General features: G+C 43.6%; 1 protein-coding gene across 1 annotated transcript in view; it reads left to right on the top strand.

Moving 5' to 3' along the window:
- tyw1 (tRNA-yW synthesizing protein 1 homolog (S. cerevisiae)) overlaps nt 1–13,802 on the top strand; it is a 49,575-nt gene that overhangs the window by 17,474 nt on the left and 18,299 nt on the right. The window contains exons 9-14 of the mRNA XM_035154236.2: nt 444–496; nt 588–706; nt 1,730–1,839; nt 6,792–6,969; nt 9,399–9,534; nt 13,171–13,281. Coding sequence (XP_035010127.2) covers nt 444–496; nt 588–706; nt 1,730–1,839; nt 6,792–6,969; nt 9,399–9,534; nt 13,171–13,281 — 707 coding nt within the window. The remainder of the gene's footprint in view (nt 1–443; nt 497–587; nt 707–1,729; nt 1,840–6,791; nt 6,970–9,398; nt 9,535–13,170; nt 13,282–13,802) is intronic.

The following is a 13,802-nucleotide window of genomic DNA, read 5'->3' as shown; positions in this document are numbered from 1 at the left end:
ACATTTAATCTACACGGGTTAAGTAGGATCTACTAAAAAATATAAAATCGAAGCCTGCAGCAAGGACTCTCCCAACATGGCTGTTTGTATCAGGTGCTATGAGGCTGTGACAGAGAGGCCGACTTATAAAGAAATTGAATTGGACACAGTTCTTCCTCCTCCTGTGCTGAAAGGGAGCTGGAAGTCCTCTCCTCCTCTTCCTCCTCTCCTTCCTGCTGTTAGCTTGTCCTTGAGCACTTGCTCGTGGATTTACTGAGATGCTGAGTAGCTTTGAGCAAAGGACTGTGAATGAACAGGATTTTGTGAAAGCATGACTTTATAGACAGATAATGTAATCTCCACTTTTCTGTGTATTAGTTATAAGCTGAATTTGTCTTAAATGGTTCTAGAAACAGACTCTCTGATTCTTATTCTCCTCACATGCTCTTTTTCTTTCCATGCAGGCTACAAACTAATTGGAAGTCACTCAGGAGTGAAGCTTTGTCGATGGACCAAGGTATTAGATTTAACTCTTCATAATAGAGCTTTACATTTTTTGACAAACTTACACATGTGTTCACATTGACTGCGTCTCTTCTGTTGGTTAGTCTATGTTGCGAGGGAGAGGAGGCTGCTACAAACACACTTTCTACGGGATCGAGTCCCACCGCTGCATGGAAACGACCCCCAGCCTCGCCTGCGCTAACAAGTGCGTCTTCTGCTGGAGGTATGTACCCTACAAATACATCCACCAGCATTTGAGGAATATCAGTAGAGCTCGACTGATTTTACTCCCCATTGGAAAGCAAAAATCATGGGGCTCTAATTATTTTCTGCATGTTTAGTTTTCCTGTTTAGAAAAGGGTTGAACTTGTTTCCTCCATGAGGCACCGAGCAATGTTCTCTCTCTGCGGCACACACATTTATTATTAATGCGCAGAAGACGAATGGCGAGCGCAACCGCGAGGCCGAAAAGGTGGACAGTGATTCGTCGTGACACTGGTGAGAGACTGGGCCCTCTCCACCTCTCAAGATTCATTTGGAAAGGCGACTGTGTTGAGCAGTGAAAGGTCGCTGTCAGAATGTGCAGCGGTGAACCGCGTCCCTGTCGCCACAGATATGCCGTCCTCTCTGCAGGCAGATATGTGAGATGACGGGGAGTCAGCAGTTTCGGGGCACAGACGTATCGTCGCCGCTGCTCTCGCCATCCGTCTCCGCAGCAACAGGTGGAAGTGGATGTGACGGACACGGCCGGTGCGTGTGGTGTGTGCCCATATGCACGCAACAGACTGTCGGATATTTGTTATGTCTCAGGATTTGTTTTTGCACCCAGACATCACACTTTTACAGTGAATAGGTGTCAGCAACACCTAGAGGAGGTGCGATCTTTAGAGTAGGATGGATTCTTTCCCTTTATGTGTTTTTATAGCGTGAGAATACACACGACCAGCTTGTTTCACTTTCAGATTGAGAATAAACTTCTGTGGTCTTGATATTTTTCACCTCGATAGAAGGATGTTTTCGTGGCTCCAGTGAAATATGTTTATTAACTGTGTATTACCAGAATCTGTCTCAATCAGATAAATACATCAAGAGTGATACCGACTGTCAGCTGATACTCGGTTCAGCCTCTGTGATGAAACAATAAGGGCGACAAACCTGTGAATACCACCAGTGTGTAGCCTCAGCTCTAAGGCTTGTTGGAATTTGTCCAGCTCCTCATCTGTTTTGTTGTCTGCACCACTAACAGACATCACACCAACCCGGTGGGCACAGAGTGGCGCTGGAAGATGGACCCAGCAGAGAAAATCCTGCAGGAGGCCGTGGAGAAGCACCAGAGCCTCATTCGACAGTTCAGAGGTTTGTTTATGTTCCATCGCTACGATCATCTCCGTTTCTGTGACAAGTCTGTCTGTCTTTTTATTTATCGATTCATCAGTTAGTAGTGCAACATTATACATTTTATTCTTCACGTAGAAATAAACTCAGACACTTGCAGCAACATCTTCATCGCACTCTGCCTGATTCCTATGTTGAACTCACTGCTCGTGACCTCTAACACTCGGGGAAGTGTAGCAGAGGGAAGATCAGAATGCTAATGGTTTGTCTGTTGTTTCTTCCCAGCCTCGCTATAGCAGCTCATCAATCACTCCTCAACCTACACACAAACACACACACAATGTAATTTCCCCATCTTGCTCCTTCACTGCGTCCTATTTGTCCCAACTCTCTTTATTTTCAACAGTGGTGCTGTAAACTCGCAGATGGTTCCACAGAAAAGAACAGGAATTACACTGGGTATTGTTTTGTAGTAGAAGAATTAACCTTGTCTGGATCCACAGTTCTGGGCTCCATTTGTACGACTTGTACTTGATACTATTTCCATGTGGGATTTGGTTCTCTGGCTTCCACCGGCGTTGGCTGAGGACGTCTGGTTAGGCGCCCAAAGCTCAGGCAAAACAGAATTTCGTGATCGTTCTGTGAGTATTCCCTGAGCAGATTTGCTCTTAGGGCTTTTGAGGAAATGTTGTCAAAACAAAGTGGTGACACATTAATCAGATATTTATCAAAGACAAACAAATGCTGATTAGAAAATTGTTTTGTATTCCACAGGGATTCTAAGCTTAAAAAGCAAGATCTTCACCAGTTTAGAATCAAGACTTGAACAGAAGTAGCAGCCGACTGTACATGATTCTTATTGATTTGTCTGTTTTTTACTTTTTTGTTAATTAAGGAATTAATCATTTAATTCAAAAGTACCAGGCAAAGTTTTCTCAGGTGAACTTGTTTTGCCATTATGTTAAACAGAAAAGTAATAGACTCTGACATTGCCCCAGTCTGCAGCCCATTGAAACAGATTTACTCTGCAGACCCCAGAGTCAGCACAGCCACATCGACTCTCACAAGCTGTTTCAACACAAGAACTCCTGAGACTGGCTGCTCAGTTGGGTCTAGACATGGAGATTGTCCGAGGGAGACGGATTCACAACAACAAGGAAATGTCCAGAACATTTAAGCAAGGGGCTGCTTGCATGAGAAAGGAGATAACGTATAAATTCAACTGTGGAAATCAAATGTTTTTGCACATCAACACCGGCATTTATCCTTATTATCAAAAGCTCTCGAATCTCGATATCATTCCAAGTTGACGTCTAATACAAAATCCGCAGTACGTTGACGTGCACGACTGTACCTCCAGCTGAAGCATCCTTAAAGCCTGGTTAGATCCTGTGACCATCAGAGTCGGATGATCTAACCTCAAAGCCACTGCTGATCCCATTATAAAATAACGAGGCCATTGTCCTGACATGATGCAGAAGCCAAATGCTAAAAACCTCTGAGACGTATCGTCTTTAAAAGGCCCACTTTTATAGCTCCTATCATTCTCTGTGTTATTCATAATGAGCTATCAGGCATTTTGTCATTGAAAATGTAATTTCCTGATGTGATCATAATGGAACAGTTGTGCACACAAGCTTATAAGCTGCTCTTTAGTCCACTTAGAGTGAGAAACACATTTGTCACTAAAGGGATTACAGCCACAATGTGTTGTGCTGGAAATAATAAAAAGTACATTTTTAGATGCTTTGACAAATCAAAGCTTTGCAGTTGAAATAACAAGTATAATGGAGCAAAGTGAAATCCCATATTGTCATTATCGTCTCTAATTTCCTTTCCAGTTCGGCAGCGTTCAGGTCCATTTGCCGTCCACAGTGATGCACTGGTGAATGTGAATTATCCAGATGACTCCTGAAGCCCTCTGTGTGGTTTACCAGATCGGTTTCTGCTCTGACTGCTTGATAATCTTCTGCCTAAAAGGTCTCATCGAATAGCAGCTTTAAATACCACGTTACTGTTTATTATGTAAAGTTATTAGTCACCTTTTTTAAAGTGTGAATATATGCTGTTTAATGTGCTGCCACTTTTCACTGAAGTGTTTTATATCAGGTTCTTCTCCCCTGAGTTCTGTGTCCAGTGATACAGAACTCTGTGTTGATTTATTTCTGCTGTCACAGGAAGTTGGGACAGGATATACCAAAACAATTTCCAGGACCATTTGAAACTATAAACAACTAGAATGGTTTATTGAGGTTTTAACTTGCACTTTGATTATTTTATTTAGTATTTCACATTTAGCCGTGGTGTGTGTGTGTGTGTGTGTGTGTGTGTGTGTGTGTGTGTGTGTGTGTGTGTGTGTGTGTGTGTGTGTGTGTGTGTGTGTGTGTGTGTGTGTGTGTGTGTGTGTGTGTGTGTGTGTGTGTGTGTGTGTGTGTGTGTGTGTGAGGCATCACGATACATTTCAAATGATTTAATGTCACCGTGTGGCACATTTGCATATGAGGAAGAAGATTGGGGATGTTCTGACTTTCACAGCCAAGTCAGTGCATGAATTAAACATTTAGTTCCGTCATTCTCTTAGCCACAACATCACCGCACTTTTAACATTTAAGAAGACTCACTCCCGTCATGAATTCTCCACTTAACTGTATGAACTTTAAATTTTAAGTCTATTGATGAAAAAATACCAGTGGAAAGTGTTTCGGTAAGAATGAGAAAAAAGCCAATTAAACCGGGATAAGAAGTACAGGACAGGATAATCTTCCATGAGTGTGGGTGTCTCCACACAGAGTGCAGGTCAAGTCCAGGAGAAATCGAAGGGCTTTGATAATAGCTGTCATCTCTTGAATCAATTCACTGGCTTCTAATAGAGTCCCATGTCCTCGCTGATAGACTTGATTTCACTCTCCGCCCCGAGAGGGTGAGCTATGTGAGACTTTAATGGAATTTCACATAACTAATTCCACAAGATGCATACATTTAATGAGATTTCTGACACACACACACACACTTACCGTCAGCCTCAGCTGGCTTTTATGAACAGAGTTAAGTGGGATTTCTCCTGGGGGGGGACAGCTTGCCTTTCTGATGTCTTTGCATATGTCGTGCGATGTAATTTGTCCTTGAAAGGCGGCGCAGTAACAGTTGCTCTCTGCGGTTTCGACCATAGAGAATTTTGAGACCTTATCAATAATTCATGGACATTTTCATAAAGCATACGAAGGCAACGGTCCAAAGTTTTATTTAATTAAGATTCCCTGCTTGTAGCCTTAAATGAAATGGCATCTGCTGTAGCTACATCAATATGACATCAAATCCCAGGGAAAGGGTATGAAACGAGTTTCTATTCCCTGAGTGTCAATCGACTGTTTACTGTGTTAACTGGCATTTACGTCTTCATACTGCCAGGCATAGGTTGGATATGAAGATGGACGACATCACAGTTGAAGCCAAACCATCCTGTTCACACCCGGGTGGCTCTTAAACCACATGCTCCTCCATGTTAGCAGTTAGGACATGGACCAATTTAAAAGAAAGTTGTTTCCGTCATATCAGGTTATTGATGTTTGTTCAAGTGTTAAGTGTCGAGTAAGTTTGGTCTTAATCAAATATTTAATGCAATGAAAATGTGGCGTAATGTTATTGACTCGGGATTGGTTGAAATGACGCCAAAGCGAAATATGGCGCCACCTGTATCTGGGAAATCATAGCTCCATTTTTTTTCAGTGGGAGGAAGTTGAGACATGTCGTCTTTGTTTACAGTCTAGTCTGTCAATAGAAAACTGTTTGTTTTATGTTATTATACCTCATAAAATCACAGATGCTATATTTTGAAATTAAGACTTCATCACCAGGTGGTTTAGTTAATCAAGTTTGGCCAGTTTATCTAATTAATGTCAAATGTTAGTTCCGTATGGTTGTAATCCCAATGTGGAAAACCATGATTTCCTTTCGCAAAACTATAACTAATGGAAATTAAGACTTGATTTTTCCCTCTTACTCTAATTTGATTGAGTCTGGTAATGGATATAATTCACAGCAGCATCTAATAACTGAGGCTGAGGGCCGAACGGTTTTTGATGCTTCTTTATGATTTATATTTTTATTTGGTATTCTGAAAATTGAAGAGAAACAGTCAGTTAAACTTAAAAAACATACATAAACTACCTTTTGTGCTTTCATGATCCTATTCAAACCACTACTGAGCAGGTTTTTACTGCACCTTGCATTTTCTCCTTGTATATCCACTGAACAGTGAGAGGAGCCAAGACCACCCAGCGGAAAGAGAGAAGGAGAGAGAGAGAAGGAGAGAGAGAAGGAGAGGGAGAGAGAGAAGGAGAGAGAGAGAGGGAGAGAGGGAGAGAGGGAGAGAGAGAGAAGGAGAGAGAGAAGGAGAGAGAGGAGAGAGAAGGAGAGAGAGAAGAGAGAGAAGGAGAGAGGAGGAGAGAGAGAGGGAGAGGAGAGAGAGAGGAGAGGGAGAGAGAGGAGAGAGAGAGGGGAGAGAGAAGGAGAGAGAGAAGGAGAGAGAGAGGGAGAGAGAGGAGAGAGAAGAAGAGAGAAGGAGAGAGAGAAGGAGAGAGGAGGAGAGAGAAGGAGAGAGGAGAGAGAAGAGAGAAGAGAGAGAAGGAGAGAGAAGGGGAGAGAGAAGGGGAGAGAGAAGGGGAGAGAGAAGGAGAGAGGAGAGAGATGCTCTGGGCCGAACTCCCAAAGCTCAAACTTAATATACTGTGTCTTCCCTTCCCTCCCCTTCCCCTCCCATCCCATCCCTCCATTTTTCATGAGCATGAGGTTTCTCTTTAAAGTCTGACCTCCCGCAGTTATTCAACCCGGCAGTGTTGGTCTTTCTGCGTGTGAGGCCCTTGATTTCACTGTTGGGAGACAATGACGACGTCAAAGGTGGAATCGACTTCACAACCGTCATCTAATCAGCCACTGACCTCTCTCTCTCTCTCTCTCTCTCTCTCGCCCTGCAGGGGTTCCTGGCGTGAAGCCCGAGCGCTACGAGGAGGGTTTGGCAGTCAAGCACTGTGCCCTCTCCCTGGTGGGCGAGCCAATCATGTACCCCGAAATCAACACCTTCATCCGCCTCCTCCACTCCCAACGCATCTCCAGCTTCCTGGTCACAAATGCACAGTTTCCAGAGGAAATCAGGTAAGAGCTGAACGGAGATGTTGTTTTTGTGGGTGATAAAACTTGTTTGTTACTTTCCAAACGTACTGTACGTCCCAGTCTGTCTCTTTCATGTCTTTAAAGTTCTCCTGCCTTTCTCTTTGATGTCGGGGAGGAGGAGTTGGGAATCACAGACATGGGCTGTGTCTCCCTATACTTGACATTGATTGGTTTGTAGATGGGCGGACATTTGAACTGCTTAATTTTATGATATCATTGTGACACTGCTTCACCAACTTTAGGCGCAGAACTCCACAATAGCTCAAGTGCTCATAATCAACTTCCTGGCATTGGTCCGAAAGTCGGAGGTTTCCTAAAAACAAACAAACCGGATCATGGCTCAGGTTGATCCAGTCCAAGGTCGGTGTGAAAGTGACGTGTTTTGTGTCCTATGACAGTAAGACAGTGTTGAATGATGTTATTTATAATGCACATAATTATTTTTTTGTAAATAGCTCTACGTTGTCAGATTACACCCCTTGGTGCTTCGAGCAGGACACGTAAAACTCAATTAGCTTCAAGATTCAGTTTCAGGGGCGGACACGTCCAAAACTTGGCTCGTCAAGCCCAAGCTGTCGGCAGGACCAGATGGCAGGAAGGAGTAAGGGAGATGTTTCCTCTCTAATTTAGATGAACTGTCCCTTTACACCATAATTGCAGAATATTGAAACCGGTGCCGGAGTGCTGAAACGTGCATTCTCTCTAATGGCCACATGCTGCTGGCTCCACATGCTCTCTCACATCTTTCAAAAATAAAAGCTCTTTCCCATGAGATGTAGCATCTCAAGTTCACCTGCAGTCCACACATGCTATGCTCGTTTTGTGCTGTCTGTGAGAGTTCCTGTCTGTACTTTCTTCAACCAGGGTTTCTTTGACGGAAGAGTTCACGACAGACACATCTCCTACAGACACATGCAAAGCAACTGCATGAAACATTCATAAAAGACGACACAACCTCAGGTGGAGCAGGTGGACGCTTTGCAAATACACACACACGTCGTACTTTAGATGCAAGAGCGTGTGTGTGAGTGTCGACATGAGAAGTTTAGCGTCTGGGGAGGAAACACTGAAGTGACCTCGAGGTGTCATTATCCTCAACACTGCAGCTTCTCCCCACTGGGCTCTGTCAACACAGCCCTGTGGTGCGGAGCCTCCCTGACATCACTTTGTGGAGGAGATAAATAAAACAAAGCTTGTTCCCATCACGGTGTTGGAAGAACTCACTAAACAGCACAAGACAACATGTGGAAGCAGATGTAATTTTAATGTTAACTCACACAGGAGTCACCTACCCAACATGGTCTAGGTAATTAATGGGAAACACTGCATATGACTTCAAGTGCACTGCAGGAGTGAGGCTAAATCATTAAAGATCTCAGTCAGCTCCACAGATGAGCTGAACATCTTTTCCTGTAAAATGTGCAGTTTTAATACTGGTGTCACCGGTGGGAACATGTCCACACCTACACATCCCCAGGCAGTCTCTCCCCAACCTAGACAGAAAATGATGTATGCCTGTGGACCTGCTTGACATAAACATTAATCTTTCATGTCCAGATGTTTACCCTGTCACTCTCTGTGTCCTCTAACCCCCCCCCATCAAGAGATGCCACTCTGTCTTGAGACCTTGCAACTTGTCACCGAGACATAAAGTGACACATGGGATCTGTCGGCTAACTAGACCGTCACAGGCCGACTTATCGTGTGTCCTCATTGAGCAGGTTGAAGGCAAGGACAGCGAGCGTCAGCTATTTCTTTATCCTGTCGGCCGCAGCCACGTGGTTGGAGATGAGCTGTTTCAGTTTATTGGCTCCATATTTCAGTACAGCAATGGAAGTGATTCTTCAGAAAGCAGAAGAAAGAACAGAATTTCCCTTAATTTCCTTCTTGATGCTCATTCGGCTAATTGGTTATTTTTTTTACATCTTTACATAATTTACACAGCAGATGCATCTTCTTCCATCTAAGAACACTCGGTGCTCTTTCTGCTGCAGTCGTGTTAATCTTGTAGTTTTCTGCTTCTGTTTACTCCTCCGATGCTTCCTCCTGCTTTTAAAAGGTTGTGCAGCTACATGCAAATAAATTCATATATTTAGAAGCTCATTAGTTTTCAACAACTACCTTTTTCTCTAACCCCCTTCCTTCATCCCCCCTTTGTAATGACTGTTTTTTTCAGTAGACGTGTTTGACTTCATGTTAATGAATGAAAACAAAAAGAGATGGATATTCTGAGTGGATCTGAACGGGACAAATTTATATTCAGCCCAAATGTTTACTTTCTTGTACGTGACCGAACTGCAGAGAGATGTTTGTTTTCTTTTTTTTTCAAATGCATCTAGATTTTTCTTGCCAGACTCTCTTTATCATTCAAACTCTCTCATTCCTATCTTCCCTCCCTCTGTCGTTTCCAGGACCCTGGTGCCAGTTACCCAGTTATACGTGAGTGTGGACGCGAGCACCAGAGACAGCCTGAAGAAGATTGACCGGCCGCTTTTCAAGGACTTCTGGCCACGTTTCCTGGACAGCCTCAAGGCCCTGGGAGAGAAGGTAGGTTGTCTGCGGTGGTAGTTTGATTTCCAGACACAGGAGATAGGAGATGTGAGCATGTGAACAAGAAGTTGAACTGTATGCGACTCCAAAGTTAAGTGCTACTCAAGACGTATATGTCTGCTCAGTCATATTCACCCAGATAAACTATGCAAAACTATGTTGTGCAGTTGTAAAATTCTAAAGCTCCATGTATATATATATGCCTAAACTATGCAGAGTGAGTGCCAGTGCATGTACATTTTGTGTGGATTCACTCCAAGTAGTTGGAGTTATGACTTCATAATCATAAATAATGTATCGCCAGTAGGTTTTTACAATATCATGGGGCTCTGTGAAACACACTGGGATAAAACCGGGAAATACATTGTTTACACGCTGTTCAGGTTTGAATTCTCAGCTCCCATCAGCTCCCTGCATTTTCCTTATTCACGTGATAAATGTAAACGCAAATCATCTGTGCTTGTGTTAGGAAGCTGGACCAAAACTAGGACTTGACATTTAGATCTCAGAGCTTTTTGAAAATATTAATTCTGTCACAGTTATGTTCTCCCAGGTCTGGTTATTTTGCCAACCTGTGCCTACTGTGCAGACTCTAGGGTGGAATTTTATTGATTCTTAAAGCTTTTAACATTTTGGCTTGGCGTATCAGAGTTGAAATGCCACATCCAAAGAGGATCCTGCAGATACCCCCACAGCAGTTGAGGAGAAAAGGAAATCCAATAACCTTGCAGTCCTGTTTATCATTCACGAAATAGATGGAAGGTCCGTCATCACAGGCTGAATCTAACCACTACGCTGCTTGTGCAAATCAATTCCTTTTGGTTCGTGTGCTTTTCCAATGAACCAAATTGAGAAGGAAAAAAAAAGCCACTGCCACAAAGAGCCTGGGAAACATGTGGGCTGTGAAGTCTCTCGGAGGGAGCCTCTGTTGCACCGACCTGTAATGAGCCGGCGTCTTTAGCAAACAACGGACAAATTCATTAGCACTCAGCTGGAGGTGCTGGTGACTCGCTCGGCTCGAGGCAAATCACTGGTGACGGATCATTGCACCCTAATTGCATCTAGATCGCTATTTTCACCACAGGCCAACAAGCAAGTGCCGGTGCACCAGAAATAACACCACGTCTCGGAGTTAAGATAATCAGTAGCCTCACATTCAGCCACTGGGAAGCTGAGATGTTCAGTTCCAGTCGAGTCTGTGGTCATTTAAAGGTCATTACTGTAAATGATCCCTTCCACATTAATCCCTGAACGGACTGCGTTCACTTCTCAGCAGCCTCCTCAATCTAGACTCTAATTACTGTAAATGATATGTGTTGATGAGCCAAAACCTTCATCCATTAGGCGAATTAACTTAACCTGCATGTCTTTGGGTGGAAGCCAGAGTACAGAGAAGTGGGGAAAACACGCAAACTCCACACAGAAATAACTTGTAGGTTCAAATCAAGGTCCTTCTCGCTGTGAGGCCCCCCCCCCCCGTGCTGCACTGGTCTAACTCCAGCCTAATACTGGAAACTAAAGCCAACGTGGAAGTGCCTGCAAACCATGTGTTCTCTTGAATGACCGGCAGAAACCAACAGTTTCTATAGAAATCTCACTTCTCACTTGATTTATATCGTCAGTAAACAATTCTTCAATACAGCAAGATGTTCATTTGGTAAACTATGGTCCCGTTTGGAGTCAGGTAGACGATAACGCACTGTATGTGTCGGGGCGTGGATGCCATGTGATTGACAGCTTGCACTTTACCCCACTTTACCAAATATACTTACTTATGGTTTCGATAAAAACAAGATGGCGCTAGACAAAATACCAAGTGACGTCACGTGAGTTGACACTAAACATAATGTTGATATTCCTTTAACTTAGATCTTTCCTCTTCTATTGTTTAATGTTGTAATGCTACAAAATTTTGGTTCGCTGGCCTAGACTGTGGTCCGAGGAACCGTTCACACCTGGTATTTTGTTTCGGACTAAACCTAAAAGTTTAAGGGGTCCGTACCAAACGAGGTAGATGTGAGAGCGCCCCTAGTGGTATGGTCATATCCACGCTGTCCACCAGTATTTACGGTTATTTTGTATTTTTTGTTTAAGCCCCTTTTTAAAGGTTGGTTTGTTTGTCAGCAGGATTACGCAAAACCTGCTGAATTGATTTCCTTACTGGAAGAATGAGACCTGGACCAAAAAAGAACCCATACAAATGTGGTGTGGATTCGAATAGAGGGAATTTTTCTCGGCATTGGAATTGTGTGGTGCAGCTTGATTACATTTGAGGGGACTCTTGGGCCTCGGCAGCGTTATGCGCTCTACTAAGTGGCAACCTAGTTATGCACGTCCCCGAGGGTAGTGCGTTTAATTGTGTGTATGAATGTGTACACCTCACTTTGACAATATGTCGGTGTGTAGCTTCCCAGCTTCTAAAAATAACCTCTCTGTTCCCATCACCTCCGCTCCGCCTCTTATTGCTCCAGACGTCTCCATTTCACGGTGGTTCTCTGGCTCCATCCTTCCTAAGCGTCTATCCCTCTCTCTTCTCCTTTTTGCCAGCTCTCCTCCACCTGGCCTCCCTGCCGCGGTTCAGTGGGACTGATAGAGTTGTCCCTCGGTGTCGGATTTAGAAAAGAGGCAGCTTGAAATACATCACCTTCCTGCTTCCACCGGCCAATTATCCCCCTACTCTACTGGGCTGAAAGGACCTAGTGTTATAGATAACCTTCTAGTGAGAGCGCCTGAGAGAGAGAGGGGGGGGGAAGACAAATGAGGGAAAGAGTACACTCTCCTCTCCCCCTGTCATTTACTAGTTTCTTTACATCATCCATTTTTCATGTCCTCTGTCCTCACAATCCCCCGTCTCTCATCTCCTCTGCTCGTCTTTTCATGCCTTTCTTCCTCTCAGTCACATTCTCAATAATCCTCTTTCTGGTGCCACACAGTAACAACAGTATCCTGAATCCACTCCGCTGAGCCGTGAGCCGGGATCTATTCAGTCCGTTCATTCACCCGGGGGGAAAGTGGAATGGGCTCATATAAGACCTGCTTTTCTTGGCCTTGATTCAGATCTGTATATATTAAGTATCTTCCAATAAATACTCATATTTAATATCTTTTTTTTTTTTTGATGTAAAGCCCTATACATTATACTTGCATTAACCTGTTGGTTAAATACAATGTCACTGAAATAATATAGCCCAGGGTCCTATAATGTTTGTCAGAGTGAATTTAAATAGCCTCTCCTCCTCAGAAGGAATAAAACCATAACGTTCAGTTGCCTTCATGAACTTGAAGGGCGAGAGGAGAGCGCAGACTTCTGCCAAGGCCAACGCCCTCTTTCCACCATGTTCAGGAAAGTGGAATCTAGTCTGGTTTGTCTGGATCCACTCCAGAATGTAATGGCTTCTTCCTTGGCTCGTGCACCAGCCGGTCACGAAGTTTAATGGAAATCGGTTCAGTAGGTTCTACGAAATCCTGCTAATTAACAAACAAGCGCCAATGAAAAGATGCACATACAACAACAGGGTTATTTTCATGTTTCTGTCTGAATTATTTGATTGATAAGATGGAAGTGACTTATTTGAATGTGGTTGTAATGTCCACCTCCTGTCCACCTCCTGTCCCCCCCCACCCCCCGTGCAGAGACAGAGGACGGTGTACAGACTGACGCTGGTGAAGGCCTGGAACGTGGAGGAGATGCTGTCGTACTCGGAGCTCATTTCTGTGGGTCAGCCGGACTTCATTGAGGTCAAGGTAGGACTCGGCCCTGTGTACATTGTATCTGTCCTTGTTTCTCCGTCCCCCCTCTCAGTTTATGTTTCATATTTCACAGACCAATAAATCTCTTTTGTTTCCTTTTTTTAAAATAAATTTGTGTCTTTGTTCTCATTATTTTTTGTACCCAGCTTTGATGTGTGTCTGGAGTAAACCCTCCTAAATCAAAGCTTGTCACACTTGTTCCTCGTTTAATGAGTTTTCTGAAACTAAACGAATCAGTAACTCTGGCACCCCACCAGTTTAAACACCGCGGGAACATGCTGAGCAAACAACCAGACTCAAAGCTTCACTTTCTGCAAAGGTCTGCTTCTATTTCTGCTTTTATTTAAAATATTAGAGCCACAACAAATCATATCACATATCATTAATCCTCTCACTAACAGCCGAGGAGTCATTTAAAGCTTTTATGATGTAAGAACTTCAAGGTTCTTTCCGTGCTGGTGAATTTATGTGTAAGGAGACTTGTTTGTGAGCTTGTTAGATTGTGAGAGACGGCA

This window comes from Hippoglossus stenolepis, chromosome 4, assembly GCF_022539355.2.
Source record: "Hippoglossus stenolepis isolate QCI-W04-F060 chromosome 4, HSTE1.2, whole genome shotgun sequence".
NCBI lineage: Eukaryota > Metazoa > Chordata > Actinopteri > Pleuronectiformes > Pleuronectidae > Hippoglossus > Hippoglossus stenolepis.
Note: the sequence above shows the minus strand (reverse complement) of the source record. Positions and strands in the feature narration are given on the sequence as shown.